Source organism: Pleurodeles waltl, chromosome 1_2, assembly GCF_031143425.1.
Source record: "Pleurodeles waltl isolate 20211129_DDA chromosome 1_2, aPleWal1.hap1.20221129, whole genome shotgun sequence".
Lineage (NCBI taxonomy): Eukaryota > Metazoa > Chordata > Amphibia > Caudata > Salamandridae > Pleurodeles > Pleurodeles waltl.
In genome coordinates, this window is record NC_090437.1 from 626,177,922 (window position 1) to 626,205,278 (window position 27,357).

The 27,357-nt window shown below is 47.9% G+C and overlaps 1 protein-coding gene across 3 annotated transcripts in view; it reads right to left on the reverse strand.

Annotated features, from left to right (window-relative positions):
* ADAD1 (adenosine deaminase domain containing 1) overlaps nucleotides 1-27,357 on the reverse strand; it is a 923,229-nt gene that overhangs the window by 98,523 nt on the left and 797,349 nt on the right. For all 3 annotated transcript variants that reach the window (XM_069242439.1, XM_069242435.1, XM_069242432.1), the window contains one exon: nucleotides 7,345-7,477. In XM_069242439.1, coding sequence (XP_069098540.1) covers nucleotides 7,345-7,477 — 133 coding nt within the window. The remainder of the gene's footprint in view (nucleotides 1-7,344; nucleotides 7,478-27,357) is intronic.

A 27,357-nucleotide genomic window follows, 5' to 3' on the forward strand; every position in this document is an offset into this window, starting at 1 on the left:
GTTTTAATTCTTTTTAGTAGGATATTCTCGTGCAGTAATCTGCTCAAGGCTGTACCTGATATTATTGTCAGTACAAAGCGTAACACCAAAATCTTTGCTACTTCATGAGAAACATACAATTTCTTACGTTAAGGCAGTTTTCTCAGAACACCCGCTGCTTTATTATAAAAACATCCCTCGGCCCCCTATAAGTTAGAGGGAGAGTCCTAGCCAGAAGAATTGCCACTGCTTGCTGTCACCTCACTGCAGCTGTCTGCTGAGACTTGACGTCTTTCCTGCCTACATGGGAAAAGACTCACAGTAGTCCAACAGCCCTCTTTGTTACTACCATATTCAGGTATGGGGGATGGTGTCTTCCTAGGGATCCTGAAGTGCAAATAAGGGATAACACTGCTGTGCTCTAGTAGTACTTTAGAAGCATAAGTAGGAATTCCGATCCTCAGTATTCTAACACCATGGTGGGACTTTTTGTATGTTTCACTTTCCTTGTCACCGCATTGCTATTATGTTTTCCCATCCTAATCATTGAAGTACATGCCACTTTATCCAACGCAGTTGGTTCAATAAAATGTAGTGAACCAATTCTTGCTTCTGCTTGTCTTTTGCATGTGTGACAAGGATGTAACAGAGAAAAGGATGAGATCTGTTAGTCCACGATTTATGTTATGCGCACGGCCACTTTTAGGTGCTGGGGAGGTACTGCTAGCCGGCCAGAAGGGTTAGGCAGTCAGTTGTCACACGGCGTGGCAATGGACTCAGTTCCCCACAATCTGGTGGTGCTGCCACCCAAATCTAGCAGTCTCATTGGTAAAATGAGAGCCAACACGACAAAGCTAGAAGGAGGAGACAGAGTTGATCTGATTCATCATGGTTATCTTGTTGTCCAAAATGATGCCTAGGTTCCTAGTGTGGTCAGTGCAGGTAGGAGTATGTTTCAGTTCTGAAGGCCACCAGAATGGGTCCTATGGGGAACTTTTGCTTCCAATGATCAGCACATCTGTCTTGTCCGTGCTGAGCTTCAGGCAGATGTCCTTCATCCAGCTGGCGAAGTCTGTCATGCAGTTGTGAAAGCTGGCCTTGGTGGTGTCTTTGGAGAGGATGAGCTGTGCGTCATCGGCACAGGGTATATTGTTGAGTACGAGTTTTGACAATGCTGGCTAGAGGTGTCATAAATGGTGACGAGGGTGTGCTCAGAGAGGATCCAGGGGATACTCCACAGATCATTTCCTCTGGTTCTGAGGTGAAAGGGGGAAGGCGGACTTTTCATGTTCTTCTGCTGAAGAAATAGGTGATCCTTCTGAAAGAGGCTTCTTGGATGCCTATGTTGTGTAGCCTTGTGAGGAGTGCATGTGGGAGACCATATGGAGGGCTGCCGAGAGGTCAAAGAGGATCAGAGCCACAGTCTCTCCTTACATCAGCAGGGTTTGGATATCATCGGTAGCCGAGGGCTGTCTCTGTGCTGTGGTTGCTGCGGAATCCGGAATGGGAGGAGTCGAGTAGGATGTTCCATTCCAGATGTGAGGAGAGTTTGTGTTTGATGGTTTTTTCTAATACTTCAGCAGGAAAATGGGTTAGTAGTTCTTATGTTTGCTCGGGTCTGCCAATGGTTTCTTTAGAGAGCATTGATTGTTTCCAATCATCGGGAAAAGTGGCTATGGCAATTAAGGTGTTGAACAAGGTGGTGAGTACGTAGCTGATTCCGGCTTCACCTAGGTCGAAGATGTGGTGAGAGCAATGGTCAGTTGGGGACCCCTGAGAGGACAGAGTTCATGATTGAGGCGAAGTTCTGTGGGGGTGAGGTGGCTCCATTCCATTCCAATATCAGTCAGTCAGACATCTGTGGTTGTAGCGGGGTCATGTTGCATGGAGAAATCGTAGCCTTGGGGTGGGGTTTGGAGCTTCTGTAGATGCTGGCAATCTTGTCATCGAACGCGTTTGCTAGGTTGTTGCAAAGTTCCTGTGAGAGGGTAATGTTTGTTGCAGCTGAGGGGTTGGAGAATTCTTCGATGATGTTGAAGAGCTCTTTGGTGTTACTGAAGCTTGATTCAATGCGTGAGACTAATGCGGTTTTCTTTGATTCTCTCAGCTGTCTGTGATAGAAGTTGAGGGATGTCTTGAAGGCGGTGTCCTTGCTTGAGCACCATCTACTTTCCAGTCATTTACAGTGTTGTGTAGTGGTTCGGTGGTCTTCAGTGTACCAGCCAGTCTGCTTAGTGGACCTTTTGTGGGTGTTGCTGCTGATGGGAGCAACACTGTTGGTGCAGTAGGTGACCTAATTGTTGAAGTTCCTGATGTACTGTTCTAGGTTATTGGAGGAGATGGGGTGGGTGGGGGGGAGGGCATTGATCCACGCGTCCTTTGAGACATTGCCTCAGCTGCGGTGGGGGGGGAGGGGTGGAGAGGAATTAGACTGGGCGTGAAGGTCCGTCAGCTGGTGATGTTTAAGTGGACGATCGAGGGGTTGGTCCAGGTGAGTTCTGTGGTATGGCTGTACTTGATGCGGTCATTAGAGGTGCAGATGAGGTCTAGCATGTGGGTGATAGACGAGTTGGACGAGTTATGATTTTCACGCTGTCATGGAGGTTGGTACTGTTGATGTCATTGTGATAGAAGTTGAGGTCTCCGAGGAAAATGAAGTTGTTGGAGTCTATGGGGAGGGAGGTGATCAAGTCTGCAATGAAGTTGCAGAAGGCTAGAAGTGGTAATGGAAGACAGTAGGCGAGGGTGTCCTTGATGGAGGTTTTCCTGTCTGTTTAGAGTTGGAAGTTAAAGTGTTCTATGGCTGGCACGATGTCATCATTTGTTTTGGTGCATTTGACGGTTTCCTTATGTATGATGGGAATCCCTCTGCCAGGCTTGTTGATGCGGTCAGTGATCTTGTATCCTCCAGGTATTGCTGTGGCGATGTTGGGCGCAGAAGTGGGGTTGAGCCAGGCCTGAGTGAGAAATAGGACGTTGGGTGTGAGGGTGGAGATGAGGTCCTGAATCTCAGTGGTTTGCATTGTAAGCCTGTGTTGAGAAGGGCGCATGCATGTTATTGATTTTGTTCAGGTGGTGTCTGTGGTGTGATTGGGTGGGGTTGGTCGGTGGTCTAGTGTGTGCTGTGGCAGGTGAAGTGGCAGTGGGTGCAGGTGAAAGGTCCTACTGTGGAGGTTGGGTCAGCGTGGGGGCAGTGTTTGATGCGAGATGTGGGGTCGAGGGTGTAGAGCTCCTGCAATGGTGTATCTGTGAGGGAGGGAGGGCCAGGGGTTGTCAAGCTGGGCATGGCCCAGGTATGGACAAGCACATATGGGACTGCCTTAGGCCCGCTGTATGGTTACACTTCAGCCTGTTAAGCAGGTCCTAGAGTAGGCAAGGCTTCTGTTGACAATAAAAACAGTGAAATACCCGGGCAGCAGTGGTGTCACTGGATCAAACGGCAGCAACTGGATCAGGATGGAACAAGCAGGATCTGTAGGTCAAAGGCAAGAGGAAGGTTAGCTGCCAAGGTGCCTACTGTACTGAAGACACGGGAATACTAGTATCCAAGAAGATGCACTATGATCATCAACATTACGTCAGTAAAATTGGTATGCTTAAGTTAAAAAAAACAATGAAACGAGCAGAAACTTCAACCATGAGTCGTCAGGAGTGAATTAGATAGACCCAAGACTTCTGGTCTAAAGAAACCTGTGACAGGACAGCTATATGAAAACCTCCAAAAATTAATTTCCCAACTCTGGAATCCAATTTGGTGTATTCCAGGTGAAGAATAAAGACTCTCTGCTGGAGAATACAACACAACCACCAAGTGTCAGAAATATATAAATTTAAACATACAGACTCCTGGAAAGTGAGGCCAAATTCCCATGCATAGTCTGAACGCATCAGCAGCAAATAGTGACAGAATGCCAGCATGTCATGCAGGATGGAACCTTCTTCCCCACAAGACATACGCACTCCAAATGCCCTGTATCCACAGGTAGTCAGACTGTGGTCAGCTAGGTTGAGAAGGTTGGCATTGCTTGTAAGGCTGTATTCTCATATAGCCACTTAATCTCCAGTATCTCTGATGAGAGAGTAATGCATAACAACCCAAGCCCCAAAAATCAGACAGTGGAGCAACTTCATTTAGCTATGCTTAATAGCAAGCCACCAGTGGACATATACATTAGGTTGTCTGGACATCTCCAGGCAGAGGGACCACTTGTTTGCATCCAAATGAATCGTCACCCATAGTCCTGGCCACCAAATATACTGTTTGACCAAAGAATTTGCTTGATAGCCCCAAATCCTTCACAAACTATTTCAGCAAAGTGGGTTCTCCATGGTCCAATTGAAGAGGAACCACCATATGTGCCATCTGCCAAAGAACATTGTAACTGGTGTGCCAAAAGGCATACAGTTGCTTGAACAAAGAGCCCGGCTCTCAAATAAGATCAATTTATTTTCCACAGACCTGCATAGATTGTAACTCTGTTGGATGGCGAGGAGGAAAGAGAATCTGTATGCATGGAGTAAAATGTACTCGAAAGAACCGAACCTTCAGGCAAAAGATAAGAAGATAAAACTTTTTGATTGTCCGGAGCTGGACAATGAAGGCAAGTAACTTGGGAGTTAACAGGGCTGGTCAGATGCCAATGTAGGAGGTTGGCACAGTTTATGGTGTACACCTATGGTGTGGCACCCTATACTGAGTCCAGTCAACCCTTAGTGATAGTGAGTAGGTGTCCAGATAGCAAATGCTCTCTGGGGCACTTGCAGTATCACAGTAGCCAGACAGTAACTCACTCAGAAGAAAAAAACACACAAGTGTTGCAAAAATACTTTATTACAGCACTACTAAACAAGCGTTAATATATCTCCCTTTGTTGATATCTACCCATAATATGTACACGAAATAACCACCAACTGTGGGTGCAGAAAGTTTACCAGTAACAAAATTTAGAAGAGAGAGCACGGACACTGGGGTCCTGGTTAGTAGGATCCCAGTGAACTACACTCTAAACACACTGACATCAGGTAAAAGGGGAGGTAACTATGCCTACTATTCCTACAGTCAACTTGACCCAAGTGCACATAACTGGGATGAGAAGGACTTCATTAAAAGGTAGTGAAGGTTTGATGTGGAGGAAGTGGGCAGGAGGATTTCTGTCAATAGGCTAGCCTTTCGCTCTACAACTGACAAAGGAAACTTTAGGATTTTAGCCCCCTTACACAACGTTGCCTTGGATTAAGAATGCCCTCTGAAGGAATCGCTGAGGGGCAATCAAAGTCAATCTGAGAAGTATTTAAATCACTGGCACTTTGGAGATGCACAAAAGACCTACATCAGAGTCAAAAGAAGAGGGAAGGGTCACCTCATTCTGGTCTTTCTCCAAATGACAGACCCCTGCAGCGTTGGCCCCCTCCCTCCAATACTTCAGTGGGGCCCCAATTAGCCCAAGATCAATGAATATGTGAGATATGGGATGCTCAGAGGCCCCTCATCATATTCTTCAGGGGTCCCAATCGTTTTGTCTTCAGCCACTGCCATGTCTGAAGCTTGTACCAAGTCAAGAGGAGACACAAAGGGTGGCATCATCCTTGATTTCCCCTTTGGCCATAACTATCTTGTCTGCAGCTAACGTCTGAAGTGGATGAATTTAATGCTGGGAAAAAAAAAAAAAAATTGCCATTGCCTTTGGTGGCAAAGGATGAGCTGTTGGGCTCAGGGCCGCACCAGATAATCAATAGGATTGCTTGGCACTGGGGTACAGGCCGGAAGTACAGCTGAAGATCCAGCAGAAGCCTTGAGGTTCAGAGGCCACCCGAAGGAGCCTAAGGAGTTTAGAACATACCAAGCAACACTTGGCTGAACGCCACACTTGAGTTGGCAACATAACACACTAATTGAGAGCTGTAATGAATTGTTAAAAAAATATTCACGTGTGGTTTGGAGATACCTTTGTGAAAGATGGCAGTGTTTAATAGTGAGTTCTATTTAATGTAATGTATTTCTTCCTCACTGGGACACTGCGCACTATAACTTGTATGTTATTTTGTCTTTCATTTTCCCACCAGTTCTCTGTGTCAATATATCCTGTTTGATTATGGATTTCACATATCTTCATCAAATTCCAAAACAAGCACTGGGCAAAGTGGTAGGACATTTAACAAGGACTCTGTGTAGAACATTGCTGAATCATAAATGGATGTATTAAGATACACCAGATTAACCACTGTGTTTTGTCCATGTTGACTGCCCAGGTTCCCATTGCTTTAAGGAATGTCCTTGCTCTATGTACTTACCTCTTGGGTGGTGTCAACACAAGGAGTCAGTAAAGCCAAATGTGGGCCTGGCGGCACCTGAAACAGAGCTGGAATTGATGTAGGTTCACATTTTCCACAACAGGAAAAGTATGCGAAGACAACGCTGAAGTTGGAGAAACAGCTAGTTGACCAGATGAAGCACCCCCATGACCAGAAGTGAAATCAAGAGGAAGTTAAAGTCCACTGTTCAGTACTTCAATAAAACCTAACTAGGGATGAAGCCTTCCCTCTGTATCTATTTCCAGAACAGGACTTATAGAGGTAATGGTTCTTGTCAAAGGTCTTGACAAGTAAATTGTCCTCTCCCGGTCATTGATAGCTACTGAATTAAAAAAGCCACGACCATAAGTAGACCTGGAAGCACGAGCGGTGTCAATACTTCAAGAACGTGCATCATGGGGTCCAAAAAGGTTCCTTGAAAATGACAGTAGGACATTTTTGAGATAGATGATTTCGGCAGTACCATTTTTTCTTAAAAGCTTGCAAATACAACTGTGTAAATGGCATTTCAATCGGGAGCCACTCCAGATTTGCACCAAAGGACAATGAAGTAAAAACTTTCATCAGAGTTCAGGGTTGTGCTATTCAGTGCTCTGTGATGTCACATTCAGAAAGGCACAGGAGTAGAGCTAGAATCATGGTGCCACCTACCAGAGGAGGAGTTGCTTCAACTTTTCCAGATCCAGTGTGGTGTGTGGGGAGGATTGCAGGTGGTGAGAAATCTACAGATGAGGGGAGTAACTATCATTAACTTGTTTCAACACTACAGATCCCTCAGGTTTAAACTGGGTGTGAGAGCTGTCTTCTTTTGTAAACAGACATACACAATTCATGTTTGCTTAAGCAGCCCTTATTTTAATTGGCAGAAAATCTATTGGCCAACTGCTGTGCATCTGTAACTGCAATCATCAAATGCAATTTTTTTTAGTTGCAATTTATTGACATGTTGAGCTACTTAATACACCTGAAACAATTATGACAGTTCAAACAAAGCAAATAGCCAGTGAAACTGTACATTAATATTTACGAATATTGTTTTTAAGAGCAATTTACCTTTGCTTCATGATAAGTAAAACCCTGGAATAAGTCATCTCTCTTAGCTTCTTTGGCAACCAAATTGAAACGACTTAACATCGCTGCTTTGCAAAGCCGACTTGCCATTGAAATTCCACTTTTGAACGGTGATCTAAATTGAAAGATAACGTAACACGGATTTACAAATGCAATAAATTGGATCTCGCCCATCCCAGTCTCTTAAGTTCCACATTGACAAATGTGTTGTGACTTTTACAGAAAGACAGAGGGGAGGGTTGGTCCCTAGATATCTATGCCAAGCCTATAGGAGCATAAACGAGGTTCTATCCTTATAGCACGCAGTGACTGCCCTAAGATGACACTACATTCAGCCCCGGCCCATGTAACCAGCTCAATCAAGATGACCCTTATAACAATACACATGTAACAAGCATCAATGGGCCCACAGAGGACATACATCATGATCCCATACTTTAACAAAGGCCCCACTCAGTGCACACGTTAAAGATGAAAGGCTGCAGTGACCATCAATGAACTCACACAGTAATTAGATTATTGCCCAGATCTTTAACAAACATCAATGGCTCTAACACAAGACCCATAATGGCTCTGCCTTATAACAAGCGTTAATAGACACACAGGCATTGATCATGCCCCATAAGGGCTTCTCCATGTAGCAACCATCGAGGAACACTTACACACAGTGCCTACATCATGACCTCAGGTTGTAATAGATGTTAAATCTGCTGTGTGAACTATTTGACGGAGTGAAGATGGTGCTGCTGGAGCTGCAAGGAAGAGGGAGGCTGGTAAAGTGGCTGCCATGATTCACTGATGTGGACTGTAGAAGCCTGCAGATAGACTCAAGCAGGGCTGGACAGTGCTTTGCTGTGCTTGCCCGAGCTCATTGTGTGGAGGAGCGAAGGCTTCTGGTATAGCTTGCTTAGATGAATTTGAAGACCGTAAGCTTCCCCCACATAGACGCTGGTATATTGAAATATAGACGTGATGCTGCTACCGTACTCAGCGTTAAGAAAGCTTGAGAGTAAGGCGCTGAATGGTGGAACAAAGGGAATGTCACCATTCAACAACTGATCTCCTTTTCAGAGACTTGCTGACCGTGATATTTCTCTTGACTGAAATTTAATCTATCCAGCAAACGTTCAACTTACCTGTCTAGAAAGAAGTTTTAAACACAGAATATTGGCTGCTCCCCAGCATGTCAGTGAATAGTAACAGTCTCTGAAGCGACCAGGAGTGCTCGTGCCCCGGAATCTGCCTATGGTCTAGAACTCTCCTTTTGTAAGGTGGAATGGGTCCTGTCCATGTAGATGTTTGGGTGTCACCTGCAGCAAAGGTTTGCGGTGAGGCCGATCTAGAGAGGGGTTGGTAATGAAGGGTCTTGTGGCGTGGGGTGGTTGTATTGCCAGTGTGCAGGTTACCGTTAAGGTGACTTCAGGTGTGACTTAATACATACAGTGAAGACTGAATTGTATGGGGAAAACCTCTTGTTGGGACAATCTCCAGTATAGTCGCATACTGAGTTCTGTTCTTCAAGGGGTGCACAATAGCAGTAAAGACGTTATGATGCGTAAGATTAATAGCAACAAGAGTAGGTAGCAAACCAAAATGTATTTCTCTTTGAAGTAAATTTCTCCACTTAAACCCTCAAAGGGTATCCTTCAAATCCAGCTTACTTTCTAGAAACTGATCAAAACCCAGTGAAACTATATTACAAATGCCTACCAAACATAGGCTGAAGATTAGAAATTTTAGAACAAACATTTAAATAATAAGTCTGCCAAATATGACCTGGGTACGGATGTCCTCGTTGCCCCTGAGGGGGAGGCAATTAAACCTTCATCTGCAGCCTTTATGCTGCCTGACAAGACACTGAAAATGGTAGCAATTGCGTGCCCGATAAAAAACCCTGACCGTCCACGTACCATCCCATTACACTCAAAATCCACAATTAAATAGTTCAGCAATACATTCAGCAATAAATCATCTGCCAGCAGAATTGTCAGTAACCCCCGATTTGAATTTGCATACATCCTGTGATTTACCAGGCATCTACGTGCAACATTTGTAATCATTGCAGTTACTGGAAATAATTTTCTCTCTCATTTTAACTTTTATGAGGGGGGAATAGCAAATTATTCCGATCACATTTTAGACACTCTTTCCGTGATTCCTTAGGGCAGGGGATGTGAAGTAGGCTGTAAGCTGCCTACTATGGAGCAGGGGAACCAAGTTTGAGTCTCTGTATTGGCTCAACATCCTCCGATTCTAGACAAATCACTTAATCGCCTCGTGCCTACCAAAAAATGAATGTGTCCTTGTTCAATGTAACTGCTGGCCATTTAAAGCACTCCAATACTTTCAGGTCGTGATCACGATATATGAAACTGTAAAAAAACAAATGAATTTTTTTTAAAAGGAAGGGGAGGTCTCAGAGAGGGGTTTTATTGTACCTCAGTCTAACTGCAACTGTGGTATATGTAGTCCTGTTGAACATGTTACTTATCTTTGGTAACAACTTATCTGGTAGAGACATTCTAGTTATAGATTCCTTACCTATCCTCGCGCAGTACCCCTGCGCATCGTTTGGTCCAAAAGTGCAGACCCATGAAGAATACTGATGCTGATGCGTCAGAACTACGGCCCTGAGAGGGAAGTCCCTGTCCCAATCCATAGAAATCAGTTTGCAGAGTGGGGAAGATGGGTGGGTCAGTAACGAATCTGCAACTAGAATATGTCTCTACCACATAATTCATTACTAAACGGAAGAAACATATTAATCTGATAAAGACTTCTAGTTGCAGATGCCTTACCTTAGAATAGATCCAAGCAATACCATTCTCGGAGGTGGGTCTGCTAACCAAGATCGTACTAGGAAGTCCTGCAGGAGCAAAATACCCGTCCCTTCTGACCACCTGTCCAGGCAGTATTTGGTGAACGTGTGCAAAGACGCCCACGTTGCTTCCTGGCAGACGTCCAGGAGTGGAACTCCATGTGCTAAAGTAGTGGTTGCAGCTGTTGCTCTGGTGGAGTGAGCAGGCAAACCCTCCGGGACTTGCTTCTTAGCTAATGCGTAGCACATTATAATGCAGAGAACAACCTATCTGGAGCTGGTTCTCTTCTGCACTGCCCAGCCTTTCTTTAATTAACCCACAAAGTTGTTCGCCCACCTGGAACTCTGGTGCAATCAAGATAGAACACCAACACTCTTTTTTGGTCCAGGCGGTGGAGTCTTTCCTCTTCCTAAGGATGTGGGTGTGCATAAAAAGAAGGTAAGGTGATAGATTGGTCTACATGAAAGGATGTGACTACTTTAGATAAAAAGAAAGCCCTGGTACAAAGCACCACCTTCTCAGGATGGATGGAAGTGAAAGGTGGCTTCGAGTAAAGGGCCTGCAGCTCGCTCATCCTGCAGGCAGAAGTGATGGTTGCCAGGAAGGCTGACTTTAGAGTAAGAAGCCGAAGTGGACAGTTCTACAGTGGCTTGAAAAGAGGACGCATCAGGAAGTTAAGAACCAAATTCAACTCCCACTGGGGCATTATGAAGGAGAAGGAGTAAACATATGGGTAAGACCCTTCAAGAATCTACAAACAATGGGATATTTAAACAAAGAGGGTTGGTCAGGTAATCTCAGGAAAGCAGAGATGGCAGGTAAGTAACCCTTGAAGGTGTTCAAAGCAGAGCCCTGCTGGAGTAGAGAAAGAACAAACAAAAGGACCTTTGATAAAGGGGTAGAGAGAGGGTCAACAGACTTTTCTGTACACCATGCCACAAATTTGTTCCAACAGCAGGCGTATACCATTTTTGTGGAGGAATGCCTGGCTGCCAAAATAACATTATAGACTTCGGCCTGAAGGTCAAAAGCTATCAAATGCCACCACTTAATCTCCAAGCAAGGAGTCAGACAGGTTCAGGTGCAGAACCGACCCCTGCTGCTGCGGCAGAAGATCCTCCCAAGGGGCAGTCTGATTGGAGGATTGATGGGCATGCACAAGAGTTTGTGATTCCAGACTCTTAGTGCCCAGTCCAGAGCCACAAGAATTACTTGGGCCTTGTCGTTCTTGATCTTCTTGAGACCTCTAGGCAGAAGTGGTATTGGCGGGAAGGAGGCATAAGTTCCACTTGAGACGAAAAGCGTCATCGAGCGAGTGCCACCTTGGAAACTCCAACACGCAAAACATTGAGCGTTCTCTGCAGAGGCAAACAGATCTAGCCACTGCTCTCCCCACTGCTGAATGAGACCTTGCACCACCTCAGGATCAAGACGCCATTCGTGATCGACCAGCCATTGATGGCGGAGTTCGTCCGCTCTGGCGTTCAGAGAGCCCGCCAGATGTTGAACCACCAGGGACATGCTTTGATGTTCTAGCCATGTCCAGAGGCACAGAGCCTCCTGACAAAGGGACCACGACCCCAACCTGGCCTACTTGTTGCAGTTCCACATGGCAGTGGTGTTGTCCGTGAACACATGCACCACTTTCCCTTTGAGAGAGGGAAGGAATGCTTTCATTGATGCCCTGATCGCCTAAGCTCCAAAAGATTGATATGGAGACCGAACTCTGCCGGAGACCAGATGCCTCTGATCTATGCCTCTCCCATGTGGTCACCCCATGCCAGGAGTGACGCATCTGTCACTGCTGTCAGATCTGGTTGGGGAAGGGAGAGAGATCTGCCTCTGACCCAATTGCGGTTCAAAAGCCACCTCAGCAGAACTTGTGCAGTTCCCTCCTCGATCTAATCCATGTTAGAGAGATTCCCCTGATGCTGCGCCCACTGGAACTTCAAGTTCCACTGCAGAGCCCACATATGCTATCTGGCATGTGTCACCAGCAGGACACAGGAAGCCATGAAGTCTAGCAGCCTCAGAGTCATTCTCACCGAAATCCAGGATAAAGGCTAAAACATCCGTATCATAGCCTGAATATCCTGGACTCAACGCTCTAGGGGACAGGGCCAAAAACTGCACTGTGTTCATAAAAGCTCAGATAAAAGGAAGCATCTGACAGCGCATCAGGTGTGACTTCGGCACATTTATAGTGAACCACAGTGAATGCAGGAGGTCCACCATAGTCTGGAGGTGGAGCCGACAGCCTGGGGGGAAGCCCGCCTTCAAAAGCCAGTCATTGAGGTAAGGAAAGACAAACGCCTAACCTGCGCAGATGAGCGGCGACCACCGCCATCACTTTGGTGAATACCCGAAAGGTGCTGGTAAGGCCAAATGGGTGCACAGTAAACTGAAAATGCTTGCGGCCTACCGTGAACCACAAGTAACATCTGTGAGCAGGCAGATTGGTAAAATTGATATATGGGTCTTGCAAGTCCAATGCTGCCATCCAGTCTCCTTGGTGTAGGGCAGATAGGACCTGAACTAGAGTGAGCATTTTGAACTTCTTTTTGAGGAAGAGATTGAGGGACCTGAGGTCTAGGATAGGGCATAAGCCCTTGTCCTTTTTTGAGGTCCAGAAAGTAGCAGGAATAACAACCATGAGCTACTTCTGGCACAGGGACCCTCTCTATAGCTCCCTTGGCCAAGAGAGCTGTAAGGTCTTCGCAAATAGGTGCCATGTGATCCTCTGAATCCAATCGCATGATCGTGGCACAGATGGAGGAGGAGGAGTGTCGAAGGGCAGGGAGTGGCCCCTTCGGACGATCTGCAAAACCCACCTGTCTGACATGATGGCAAACCCTGCCTTCGACTGGTCCCAGGTGGGGAAGTGGCAGACTAGGAAGTTTTGGAGGCTGCAGTGGGAGAAGTGGTGGACTGGGTCGACCCCTGGCTCCCTGATCCACAAGGATGATGGTTCCCACTTCCCCAGCCATGCAGAGGCTGGGCAGCATGCACAGCATGGTAGCTGGAGGGAAAGGGCTGTGGATGGGTGCCCTTTCGTGGCCACAAAAGGGGTGAAAAGCAGACTGAGGGGGGCAAGGGGCAGCATTCAAAGCCCAAGGACCAAGCTGTAGCCCTGGACTCCTTAAATCGCTTGAGCGCCCAGTCTGCTTTGTCTCAAAGAGACAGGTGCCATCAAAGTGCATGTTCATAAGCACTGCTTGGACATCCCCCGAAAAGCCAGACGTCCTCAACCAAGCGTGGTGCCTCAAGGCCACTGTTGATGCATCAGATCTACTCATTTAGTCATTTGTATCCAGTCCACATCGTGTTATGAACCTATCTGCATCTCTCCCATCAGCAACAGCTTGAGAGAGAATGGCCCGGGCCTCCTCCAGTACCTGTGGCACCACCTGCGCAGCCAAGTCTCAAAGTATGGGGTTATCGGCCCAAAAGGTATGCAGTGTTCGAAGACCACAATGCGAGAGTGGAGAAAGAAAAAAATGTCTTCCCAAGCTGATCCAGTCTTTTGGATTCCCTATCTTGGGGTGTGGAAGGGAATGCGCCTAGGGATGTTGACGCCTGAATAACCAAGCTCTCAGGGGTGGGTCTTGAGTCAGGAATACTGGGTCATTAGGCGGAGGTCTATGGAGGCGGGCGTTTGTCCTATTAACAGGAGGCCCTTTGCTGGATTTGGACCATATCTCAGCTGGATTTGGCTGATATCCCAGCAGGATATCTGTGAGGGCCCCATTGAAGGGCAAAAGGGATTCTGAAGAAGACGACCCAGGTTGGTGCACCTCAGTCAGGAGAATGGGGCTGACGGCCACAGAAGGCAGCTCGAGACCCAGGATCTCTGCCGCTCTCCTCACCACAACTGAATACGTTGCTCTCTCCTCCATGCCATGGTAGGGGGAGAAAGCATGCAAGCTTCTGAGGAGGTGTGCAGACCACTGGTTTTACCCAGTTCCAGAGCCCAGTCCATGAGGTCATCAAGCTAGTATTCCAAAATGGTCCAGCTCCCGCCTCCATACTCTCACCATACCTATACTGAAGAATAAGAGTCAGGATCTGACCTAGGGAGCAAAGTCCCCACCAAAGTCAGAATCGGCGACGAGCGTTGCCAGTCTGGCTTGTGTCTGAGTCGGCAATAAGTATGGAATCAATGGCAACCGCAGACTGCATCGGTAGCGTCAACATATGCACCGTCATCGGGGAATGTCGCAATGGCACCACCAACGCCAGTGCGGAAGTGGATCCTTGGGAGCCCCAGAGCCAAGGCCAAAGCCACCGGCACAGAACCTGAGGAGCCTGGAGGTGCTCCAGCAGAGTCAGACTGCCCAAAAATTAGGTGCCTCAGAACACACACCAAGTTAGGCAGGGGTGGCTCTGGCTCCTGAAAACTCTGAAAGATGCAGAGCCGACCCAGAAGTAGGCAACGAGGACAGAGGCCTAGAGCGACGGTGGTCCATCTGACCGACGAGAAGTCAAAGAATGTTTGCAATTCTTCGACTTCTTCTTATGCTTACCAAAGTGTCCCGAAGATTATGAACAGCACGAGTGAGTGTAGCTCCGTGAGCAGTCTCTGCATCTTCCTCTCAACCGGGAGAGAGGCGGAGCAGAGCGCCAGCCTGCAAGAAGCTTTAGGGACTGCTCCCTCAAAGCCTTTTTGTTTATGGCCCGGCACTCAGAGCATGACTTTGGATTGTGGTCGCACTCCAAACACCAAAGACACACAAGGTGTTTATCCATTTCGGACATCATCCGATGACAGGAGTGTAGGAGGCTGGCTCAGTTTATGGTGTAAGTCCAGGTAGCCCTTAGTGATAGTGTAGGTGGTCCTACATAACCAAAATCCTCAAAAGGGTAGCAGTGGAGAGCACCTAAGGGTTATCCAGGAGGGTGTAAAGCGGTTGCAAATACAGTGAGTGCAATCAGTCAGTGATGTACACACAGGAAAGAACCACGCTAGTGTTAGAAAAATGTTGTATTTATTGTAACACACACTCTAGAACTAACTTTTGTATATCTTCTAACCGGAGTTATGAACATACAAAAATATACTTAGCAACAGGGAACAAAAGGCATAAAAGAATGTGTGTGTGTGTGGAGGGGAGGGGGGGGGGGGGGGGGAGGGGGGGGGGGGTGCTGAGCAGGACCAAACCATATACTAAAAAACATGGGAAGCAAAAATCACTCCCAAACCACACTCCCACCCAAGGACCCTTAGAACTGGGGAAGTACTAAAACTCCAATGATAAGAAGGTAGGAGTCCCCAGTCACCCATGTGCAGAGTTGTAATCCGGGTCAATGCCTAAAGGATAACATGGGGAAGTCCCAGTTGGAGTTTTCATGTGTTAGGACCCTTCCCAGAAGACCCTAAAGAAGCCCGTTGGTACAACACTGAATAGTGTCCTCACCCCTTTGATACCCAGAACAGTGGAGTACCTACACCAGGGAGCCTAGATGCATAGGGGTGAAGTAATGTCCGAACCTCCTGTTGAAGTCAATGGGGACCTCGGTTGTCCAGCTGCTGCTGTGACCTGTGGACCGGTTCGGTGGAACCCAGCTGTGGAGTCCTGAAGAAGAGGACCTAAGGAAAGAGAGGCCAGGGTCCAGGCCACCCGAAGGGGCCCAGGTGGTGCAGGAGGACAATGTCCATCCTTCTCGGAGATGCTTTCCTGTTGGACGGTGGACGAAGAAGTGCAGCTTTGGAGTTCAGACGATGCAGGAAGATCCCAGGAGTCGTCCACAAGCTGTTCCATGCCGGTCATCGAATTGCAGAGGGGCAAATGGTCAGCAGGACCACCAACAAGCCTTGGCAAACGCAGGAAAGCATTGCATGGAGTTTGCAGGAGTTATGGGGATCAGCAAAGTGACCCAACCTCAGCAGGTGGGTCAGGACCAGCCTTCAGCAAGCAGGAGAGCCAGAAGGAATCCTTGGAGCCCCCGGTGGACCCTCTGGCAACCAGCATAGGGAGTTGCAGCAAGGCCTTAGCAGCACAGCATAGAGGAATGCCCACGTCGCAGAAGATGCAGAGAAGATGTCGTTCTTGGAGCTGAGCAGTGTTGGAGGCTGTTTTTTTTGGGGAGTTTTCAGACTAGAAAGCCATGGAGCCTTGGCAACGATAAACAGGCATGGTGCACAGGAGTTCTGGCCAAGCAGCTCCGAGGGACCACAAACTTCCCAGTTGCAAGGAAGATAGATCAGACCTCTATAGAGCCACAAAACCACCAGCTGTGTTGTAGAGATTTAGAGAGTCTGTGGGACAGCAGTATCCACAAACCAGTATCCATTGCTGAGGTGCCTGCAGGTACGAGGGACTGACTCCTTCACTCCAAGAGACATTCATTTTTGCTTTCATAAGTGCAGGCAGAGTTCCTGTGACTCTGGAGGATGCATGGCCACGGGGATGCAGAAGTTCTTGCAGAACTTGGATACAAGGTTGCAGCAGGAGCCCTCCTACTGATTACAGAGTCTTGCTCTTCGTTCCAGCGAAGAACAGCAGTGGTTCCTGTGTCCAGGTTGCAGAAGTGTCTTGCAGGGGAGACTTGCAGACGGCTCCTTAAGTCTTGCAGACGAATCTAGGTTCCCACCCACAGGGGTGCCCTTAAGTAACCCAGGGAGGGGGTTGAACACAGTCTGCAGGAAATCACCTGTGGGGGGGATGAGGATGATCAGGGCTGTCACCCAGTTGGACTAAACAGAGTCAGATGTTCCAAGAGACCTCTGCTCATCCTATTTCCAAGATGGCAGAATCAAGTGGCAACTTGGAAGAGCTCTGTGCACCTGCCTAGGGGAGAAGCTAGACAGGGGGCTGGTCATGTCCCTGTCTTTGTGTGGTTTCATGCCAGAGCAGGAGCTGGAAGTTCCTGCACTGAAGCAAACCGGTTTAAGCAAAGAGGGCACCGAATGTCAACACCCACCCCAGCTCAGTGACACCTACTTCTAAAGGAAAGGTAGTCACACCTCTTTCATAGGAATCCTTTGTTCTGCCTTCACCTGCCCGAGTTAAGATCTGAAGCAGGAGGGCAGAACAGTATCTGGGGTCAGAAGCAGCACGGGCTGGCATGCAGACCATGCAAGACTACAGGCAGATATGGGGGCTCCCCTAGGGAACCCTCAAAGAGTACATGGAATCATGCAACTAACACTGGAATCCGTGTAGGTGCATGATTCCAACATGTCTGATACCAAACATGCCTATGCTTGGTAAAGCCATTATGTAGTTGGACATCTTGTGTTGACCAGTGTCCACTACATACCTTAAGATGGCTTCACCACACTGTCAAAGCCCAGGAAATGGAGTCTGGGGCTTGCAGGGGTACCTCTGCTCATGCAGGAGTGTCCTCACACTAAGAACTATGGACCTTGTCTTTGGGCTGAAGGGCCTAATTTACAGGTGACTTGCAGTGTCAGAGTGCAGTGACCATGATTCAAGGCCAACCTTATATCTGGGGTGAAAGGTACATGCACCATTTCACACAGGCTGCAATGGCAGGCCGGTAGTCACAGTTTGCATGGGCTCCCATGGGTGGCACAATACATGCTGAAGCCCATGGGGGGGGGGGGGGGGGGCGGGGGAACTGGTGTTCCAATGCCCTGGGTAGCCAAGTAACAGACTAGGGACTTACAGGGCTGCACTAGTATGCCAATTGGGGGGTGTAAAAGTTACTTACCAACTCAGTTCAGGGGAGAGAGCACTGACACTGGGGTCCTGGTTAGCAGAATCCCAGTGTACTACAGTCTGAACATACTGACACAAGGCAACACGTGAGGGCCACTGTATCAGAAATATGCTACTTTCCTACATAACCTCCCTTCCCCCAAACAAAAGAGGTTAAGACTAGTTACCCAGATGAGTCTTCATTTTCTAAGTGGAAATATCTGGAAAGTGCACCTGTTTTGGTATGGTTACTCACCCGGTCTATGTTCCAATGAGACGTACTTAACCTGTAGGAAAAATTAGAGGGAGAGCGCAGAGTCACTGGGTTCCTGGTTAGCAAGATCCCAGTGAACACAACCAAAAACACACTGACATCAGGCAAAATGTGGGGGTGACATACCCCCTCCTCACCAAACGAAGGACAATGAAGCTAACCTTGTCCAGGTGAGTCTTCATTGTCCAAGTGGAAACTTCAGAAGAGTCTGTCTGCAATGGAGTGGTTACTCCCAGGTATATGTTCCACTATATATTCCAGTCCCTGTAGGGATATGGTCCACCTCATCTGTTTAAGCCATAGGAGGTGCCTGTGCTCTGTCTAAACAGTGAAGTGAGTGCCAGACAGGTATGGCCTCAACTTCTTCAAGGACCAGACCACAGCAAAGGCATCGCTCTCTATAGCTGAGCAACGTTTCTCTCTAGGAGTCAACCTTCTCCTGATAGCTACTGGTTCATCCTGGCCCTCTTCATTAAGTTGGGATAGTACTGCTCCTATTCCCATTTCTGGAGCATCTGTCTGAACAATTAATTGTTTTGAATAATCAGGGCTTTGAAGAATTGGAGCTGAGCACATGGCCTTTTTTTTCAGGGCAAAGAAGTCCTCTTTATCTTATTAGACATTTTCTTGGAGGTAAGATCATTCAGTGATGTCCAATGGATCCTTTACAAATCTCCTGTAATACCCAGTCAGGGCCAGTAAAGCTCTGACCTGAGTCAGAGTAGTGGGAGCAAACTAATCCACAACGGTCAGGATTTTGCTCTGTAAAGGTTGAACTTGGCTTCCACCTACCAGGAGGCCCAAGTAAACAATGTTGCTCCACCCTATCTGGCATTTACCTCCCTTGATAGTGAGGCCTGCTTTTTTTAAGGCCTCAAGTACACTTCGAAGGTGGAACAGGTGATCCTACGAGGTGGAACTAAAGACAGCAATGTCATCTAGATTTGCTGCACTAAAGTCTTCCAGGCCTGCCAGAACTTTTTGCATTTTTCAAACCAAAGAACATCACAATACACTGGAAGTGCCCACCGGGAGTTGAAAATGCTGTTTCTGGTTTTGCAGCATTAGTTAATCTGGTCTGCCAATATCCTGCAGTCAGGTCAAAAGTGCTGGCTGCAGCCAAAGCATAAATGAGTTTATCTGCTCTGGGATGTGATGTGCATCAGTCCTAGTGACTACACTAAGGCCTCTGTAGTCTACATAGAACCTCATCTCTTTCTGTCTGCCCTGGGAATAAGGCGCGGGTACAAGGACTACAGGATTAGCCAAAGGGCTGTCTGAAGGCTCAATTTCCCACTACTCTAGCATCTTATGGACCTCTGCCCTGATACAATTTCTCAAATGGAAAGGCTGTAGATTTTGCTTGACAGGCATATTATCACCAGTGTTCACATCATGGGCACAGTAGGTGGTCTGACTGGGTGCCAGAGAAAAGAGTTCTGGGAACTGACTGAGAACCTGCCTGCAGTCAGCTTGTTGCTGGTCAGTGAGGCTGTCAGCAAAGACTACTCCATCTAATGAGCCATCAACAGGGTTGTGGGAGAGGCGATCAAGGAAAAGGTCACTCTCTTCCTTCCTGTCCCTCATCAGTGCAATGAGCAAGCTGTCAGGATTCTTGGAGTGCCCAGGTCCACCAGGTAGGTGACTTCACCCTTCTTTTTAACAATTGTGTGGGGGCCACGCCACTTGTCTTGCAGTTCTCTTGGGGCCACAGGCTCCAAAACCCACACCTTCTTCCCTGGCTGGTAAACAGTCAGCACAGCCTTTTGGCCATGCAATAACTTTTGCAGTTCTTGGCTGGCCTCAAGGTTTTTAGTGGCTTTCTTCATGTACTCGGCCATGCATGACTGTAGGCCTACCACATAATCCACAATGTCCTGTTTGGGGGGTTAGAGAGGCTTCTCCCATCCCCTCTTCACAAGTCAAAGAGGACCTCTAACTAGATGCCCACAGACAGGTTCAAATGGACTGTAGCCTAGTCCCTTCTGTGGAACCGCTCTTTAGGTAAATAGAGAACAAGGTAGTAGGACATCCCATCTCCTCCTGAGTTTCCAGAGAGTCCCATAATCATATCTTTGAGGGTTTTGTTGAATCTTTCAACTAACCCATTTCCTTGTGGATGGTGAATTTATAAGTTACACCATACTCCTTCCACATTGCTTTCAGGTAGCCAGACATGATGTTTGCACCTCTATCTGGCACCACCTCCTTAGGAAAACCCACTATGGAAAAGATTCCAAGGAGGGCTCTGGCCACTGCAGGTGCTGTAGTGGTCCATGGTCCACCACCATCAGAATAAATCTGTTCCCAGAGGCTGAAGGAATGTCTAGGGGACCAGCAAAGCCAATCCCTACCCTCTTGAATGGAACCCCATCCCCTGGCAGGGAAATTAAGGGGGCTTTTGTAGTGCTACCTGACTTGCCACAGGTTTGGCAGGTGACACGGGAGCAACAAAACTCCTTGGTGTCTTCAGACATGTGGTGCTAGTGAAATTGTGGAACAAGTCTACCCTAAGTTTTGCTTTGCCCAAGACGACCTGCAGGAGAATTTCATGTGCCATGATCAACAAGAGCTCTTTACATTTCTGAGGAATGACCAACATCATGGTAGCACCATGTTTGGGGTCTCTAGCTTCAGAGTAAATAAGACCATTTTCCCAGAAGATCCTGTGGGATTCCCTGACATCCTCTGCCTCTACTGCAGCAGCTTACTGTCTGAGGTCTTCAAGAGAGGGGAAGTATTTCTGCTCCAGACTAAATTCCTCCCTGGAGGGTCCCCTTGCCCCCAAAAGCTCTGCTGTGTTAGGCCCAAGCTCTTTTGGGGCAGGTTCCTCACAAGGGGCAAGATCATCTCCCCGAGGAGACTGATCCTCACATGAAGTCTGGGTAAAGGGTAACTTTTTATCCTTCCTACCTCTCTTCTTGGGAGCTGCCTGGGCCATTGTTCCAGGCTCCAATGCTCCTTCATTTCCCAGTTTCTTGACCACGGCTCTAGTTGCCACAAATACACACTCTGGGATGCCCAGTATTGCTGCATGGGCCTGTAACTCCACTTCAGCTCATGTGAAGTCTCCAAATCATTGCCCATAAGACACTTGACAGGAATGGATGAAGACACTACCACCTTTTTAGGGGCAGTAACCACTCCTAACTGAAATTAACCACTGACATGGGGTGGCACTTCTTGATGTTATCTGTGGTGGTTACGTGGTAAATGTGCCCAAGTAGGATTTGCTCAGGTGACACCAGTTTTTAAATCTGCATGGTGACCCTTGCACCTGTATTCATGTAAACCTCCGCCTCAATACCATTAATGAGGTATGTTGCCTGTATGTAGCCAAAGTGACAAGGCCAATGCCACCCTCTGATACCAGGACAGCCTCCGTGATTTCTCTGACTAGGCCAGAGTCCACTGCAGTACCCAAGGTGAACCCAGCAACCCCCACGGATGTGGTACTACTACTTCTAGTATTACTGCTAGGGGCACTAGGGGAAGTAGTAGTAGAACTGGTACTTTTCTTCGGACAATTGGGATAAGATGTCCTATGGCCTTTTGCTTTACAAAGAAAGCACCATAGTTTCTTGTTAGAGGGAGAAGATGATTTAGACCCATGCACAGAAGTTTGTGGACCTGAAGAAGATTATTTATTTTTGTCTTTAGGCTTCCCCCCATACTTCCCTTGGGAGTTTGAAGCATTCTTTGTTTTCTGGTCACCCCCACTATGAGTTTTCTGACTCGCCCTTTACTCGCCTTGGGCAGGACCTATTAGTCGGCCTTCCTTCCCAATTCATGGGGAGAGGTCAGCGCAGAGCCCACCAGGTATTGGTGCAGTTTTTCAGAAACAGATATTAAGGATGTGCTCTCTTGTGATCAAATTGTACAGCCCTTCACAGTCATTTACATTCCAAAGCCTTAACTGAACAGTCTACAAAATCAACCCAGTCCAGAGAGGATTTCTTCTAGGTTTCCCTGACCTTAATTCTGAATTCCTCAGTAGTAAGCCCAAACCCATCAATCAATGCCTCTTTCAAAACCTGGTAGTTGTCTGCATCCTCTTCTCTGACTGCCAAAAGTTTGTTTCTACCCTTGTCTGTAAAGGAGAGCCACAGGATAGCTGTCCACTCCCTCTGGGGGACCTTTTGGACTTTACAGGCCCTCTCCATAGCAGTTACCCATTTCCGGATGCCATCCTCAGATTTGTAAGGTGGAACTATTGTGCTGAGATTCCTGGAGTCAAAGTATTAGTCTCTGACCCTGGAGTCTCTTGTGCTGCCACCACTGGGTTCTAACCCCAAACTCTTCCTTTCCCTCTCCACCCCTAAGGCCGCCCTTTCAAGAGCCAACTACTCCTTTTACAGCCTGAGCTTAGCTTTCTCAAACTTGAGCAGGTGGCAACCCCTATCTAATACTAACTCTCTGGGTTATGAGAATAGATGGAGTCACCACAGGATGCTGAGGAGAGTGAGGAAGAAGTTGAGAAGAATCTGGTAAGTCTCTGAACGCTCCCAGGGGGAGTAAAAGTGGACAAACCTATGTGCCCCCCTTCTGTACTGCAAGTACATCCCTCTACAGGCCCAGGGTTACCCTTAAGGTCTTCCTCTGTGTCCTCTTGGACATACTCAGAGTAAGAGCCTGAAGTACAGGATTCTTCCTGGTCTAACTCTGAAGAGTCATCCCTCCCACCTTGGTCTCCCTTTACTACCTGACCCTTCAGGATGCTGGCGGTCATGTGGCATGAACATTTCTAGGAGCTGAGGTTTAGCAGGGTGACTACCTGTCTTTAGTTATCTAGACCTACATAGAGTCCTAAGGTTCTGGAACTTAGGGATCCTATAACCAGACTCCTCAGCATGTCTAAATTCCTCTACTGAAGACATGGTTCTAGTGTAGTTTGTGTACTTACAACTACCCTAGTGTGCTAAACATTTTCCCAAAGATTGGTGAAAGGGCTATGCCAGACCCTTAACAACACAGTTTAAGAAAAATTTAGAAAAAAAACTATTTGCAAAAAGTACAATATGAACCTAAGTCAGGAATGGTTTCCTGTGGAAACTCACTCATAAATGCAAGTCTTGATTCCACCGCTGCACTGGCAATGTAGGAGGCTGGCTCAGTATATGGTGCATACCTACAGGTGAGGCTCCCTGAACTGAGTCCAAGCAATCCTTAGTGATAGTGTAGGTGGTTTTTGATAACCAGAGCTCTCAAAAGGGTAGCTGTGGAGAGCAGCTAAGGCTTATTCAGAAGGGTGTAAAGCGGTTTCAAATGCCACACAGGTCAGACAGTGCTGTACACACCGAAAAGAACCACACCAGTGATAAAACAATGTTATATTGTTTTAAACACACTCTGGAAGTAACTTTGGTATATCTAGTAATGGGAGATATGAACAAACAAAATATACTTAGCAACAGGTAAGTAAAGGCAGAAAATAACACGGGCTCCTATTTAGGGAGCCAACCATATAGGGAAAAAAATGGGATGTGAAAATCACTCCCAACCCACCAAGGACCCTTAGGACTGGGAAAGTATTAAAACCCCAATGGTAAGTAGGTAGGATTCCCTAGTTGCCTGTGTGCAGAGTTATAATCCCGGGTCAGTGTCCATACGGTAGCAGGAGTGTTAAACCGGACAGTCTTAGGATGGTCATCCCCCAACTTTTTGACCGCCTCCCTCCATTTTTCTGACCCAGTTGTTTCTGGTTTTAGGACTCTGCACACTTTACTACTGTTGACCAGTGCTTAAGTGCATGTGCTCTCTCCCCTAAACATGGTACCATTGGCTCCTACCATATTTAATCTACCTATAAATCCCTAGTAAAGTGAACTAGCGGTGCCCAGGGTTCGTAAATTAAATGCTACTATTAGGCCTGTAGCACTGATTGTGCCATCCACATAGCCCCTTAACCATGTCTCAGGCCTGCCATTGCAAGGCCTGCAGGTGCAGTTTCATGCCACTCGACTTGGCAGTTTAAACAAATTGTCAAGCCTTAAACCACCCTTTTTCTACATAAAGGTCACCCCCAAGGTAGGCCCCTAGGTAACCCATAGGACAGGGTGCTATGCGAGTTTTAAATGTCCTAGCAGTGGAAAACTTACAAATGTGTTTCCCCCGTACTGTGAGGTCTGCTCCTCTCATAGCCCAGCATTAGAACTGCCCTTATATACTTTTAAGTGGTAGATTCTGATCTGAAAGGAGTAGCCCTGTTATGTTTAGATGGTCGGAATGGTAACAGAAAATCCTGCTTGCTGGTGAAGTTGGATTTAATATTACTATTTTAGAAATGCCACTTTTAGAAAGTTGCCATCTCTCTGCACCTACAGCCATCTGTGCCTCACAGCCTGGCTGTAATCCAAGTCTCTGCTGTGCTGGTTGATAGCCCCCCTCCTGTGCATTCCACCCAGATAGCCATAAACACAGGACACTCAGTCACATCTGCATACTGAATTGGTGTCCTTTGTCAGGAAGGGTGGAGGGGCTATTCCTCACACTTCAAAGGCCAGTGCCCTGCCCTCACACAAAGGACTGATAAACACCCCCCACACCCCACCCCAACAGGGATCCGGGCTCAAAGGGGAAACTTGTGCACTTCAAAACTACTCTTTGGAGTTTCCCTCACTACAAAGGCATGTTTGGGTATATATACTGGGTCTCTGACCCCACCAAATCTGACATTTCTGGACCTACACCTGGACTCTGCCAAAGACGCTACCTGGCTGCCCAAAGGACTCATATGGACCTCTTTGCTGAGAAGGACTGCTGCCCTGCTTCTTGCCCGGCTACCTGCTGGCCCCTGACTCTGATGGAAGGATTCTGCCTTCCCCGCAAGTGCTCTTCGAAGCAGAGATTGAGCTTGCCCCTGTTCCGAAATCTCAGGGCCACAAAGACGTCACCAAAAAGAAGGAAATCCCTGTGCGGCGGAAAATCGGCGCGACGCCTGCTGGAATCGATGCAGCACCTGCCTCGCAGCTGAAAAATCACTGCATCGCCTACCAGAACGGCACAGCACCAGCTCCTTCTTGTAGGAAAGTGCCCCTTTTGGCATGGTTACCCCTACCCTCCCCACCCCATTTTTTGCCTGACATTGATGCCGACTTGGCAGTGTGCTGAGATCCTGCTAATCAGGCCCAAGTACCAGTGTTCATTCCCTAAATTGTACCATTGTTCCCACAATTGGCAAACAGCTAAGTCCCTTGTAAAAGGTACCAGGGTACCAAGGGCTCTGTGATCAAGGAGGGTCCCTAAGTACTGCAGCATGTATTGTGCCACCCTCAAGGACCCCTCACCAAGCACATGCACACTGCCATTGTAAATTGTGTGTGCTGGTAGGGAGAAAAAGGTAAAGTCGACATGGCATTCCTCTCAGGATGTCATGCCTACCATCTACTGCCTGTGGCATACGTGAGTCACTTATGTAGCGGTGTACAACAGGTGAGGGCATAGCTGCATGCACAGCATGCCTTTCAGCTCCATGATGGCTTCACTGAAGGATGGGAAGTCTGGTATCAAACTTCTCAGCACAATAAACCCAGTGTTGGATTTATTGCACAATCCACCCAGAGGGCATTTTAGAGATGCCCCCTGTATTTTAACCAACCCTTCAGTGTAAGGCTTACCAGTCTGTGCCAGCTTGCCACAAAAGGAAAAGTTTCTGGATCCATGGGGGTGAGGGTCTCTGTGTCCTCTGGAATCAGAAACAAAGCCTGCTCTGGGTGGAGGTGCTTCACACCTCCCTCCTGCAAGAAGTGCAACACCTGGCGGTGAGCCTCAGAAGCTCAAGCCTCCTGTTACAGTGCCCCAGGGCAGTCCAGCTAGTGGAGATGCCCGCCCCCAGACAAAACCTCACTTTTGGTGGCAAGTCCGATGGGAAAATAAGGTAAAACAGGGCGAAGTGGCCACTCCAGCTAGGACCACCCATCAGGTGTCCAGAATGAAGTGAATCCCTCGATGCAGAAAGGTTTGGAGGACAGGGACCCATTAGAGTTAGGACTGTGCCCTCCCCTTCCAAAGGGAGTGGGCACAGGAAGGGTGCAGCCATCCTCAGGGACAGTAGCCATTGACTGCGGCCCTCTGACTCCTGTAATGTCCATAAATCTAGGATTTAAGAGCACCCCTTACATTAGCTCACGAGATTTCTGGTGACCTCAAGAAGAAAAGAAGCAAGAAGAAGGACTACTAAGCCGACCCCAGCAGAGAAGTCTCCAGACACCAACTGACTTGGCCCCAGCCCTACCGACCTGTCTGCAGCTTCAGAAGCCCCGCTACAAAAAGGCGACGCATCCTGCAGGACCAGCAACCTCTCCAAACCACCAGAGGACTGCCTGCCCACCAGGATAGTGGCCCAGTCCACAAGAAACTCCAAAAAGAACTCCAGAACTGACCAGGATTCGCGAGTCCTGCCCACTCTGCACCCGACGCCCCGAGCCCAGGTGGACCACCAGTCCAGGACAGGTCCCCAGGCGGTTCTGACCTGGTGTCCACCCTGGGTTGACCCATCCTGACCAACACGACGACACCTGCAGCCTAAATCCAGTGGACACCCCTTACCACGAGAGAACCGGACGAAGATACCAGACACTCAAAGGTACCCCTGCATGCGCAGCCCCCTGGCCGTGGGGAAACAGACCGACTGTCCAGCAACAATCAGCAGGTGGCCCTCCTCCTTGTCCAGCCTTGGGTTTTCAGGAAACGACCGCCTGGACCCAGCCTGCAGCATATTTGTGACCCCCCCCATCATCCCTTTATTCAAAATCATTGGAAGTCCACGCTGTGTTTGCACCCTGCACCCGGGCGTCCCTGTGCCACTGAGGGTGTGTGTTTGATGCTAACCTGTGCCCCCCCCCCGGTGCTCACCTAAACCCTTCCAGGTTTGCCCTCCGAAGTCACAGGTACTCACCTGCCAGCAGACCTGTTTCCGAGTACTCCCAATCTCCACAGGATCCCTTCCTAAATCCAGCAACAAATTTGACCTCTGCACCCGACTGGCTTGTGTTGCTGGTGGTGTGTGTTTGGGGTCATTGTGAACCTTGACCAGTGGACATCCTAACCCCCGAAGACTGGAACTATAAGTCGAGTACTTACCTCAAAACTGCACTAACACTCCGCCTCCCCAAGACTGTTTGAAAAATTGCACTGTCAAATTTTGAAAGTGAAAAAGGTGTTACTTGCCTGTAAACTGTTTTATTTGCCAAACCTAAACAAAGCACATCTGATACATATGCTTGATACATACTTACAACTG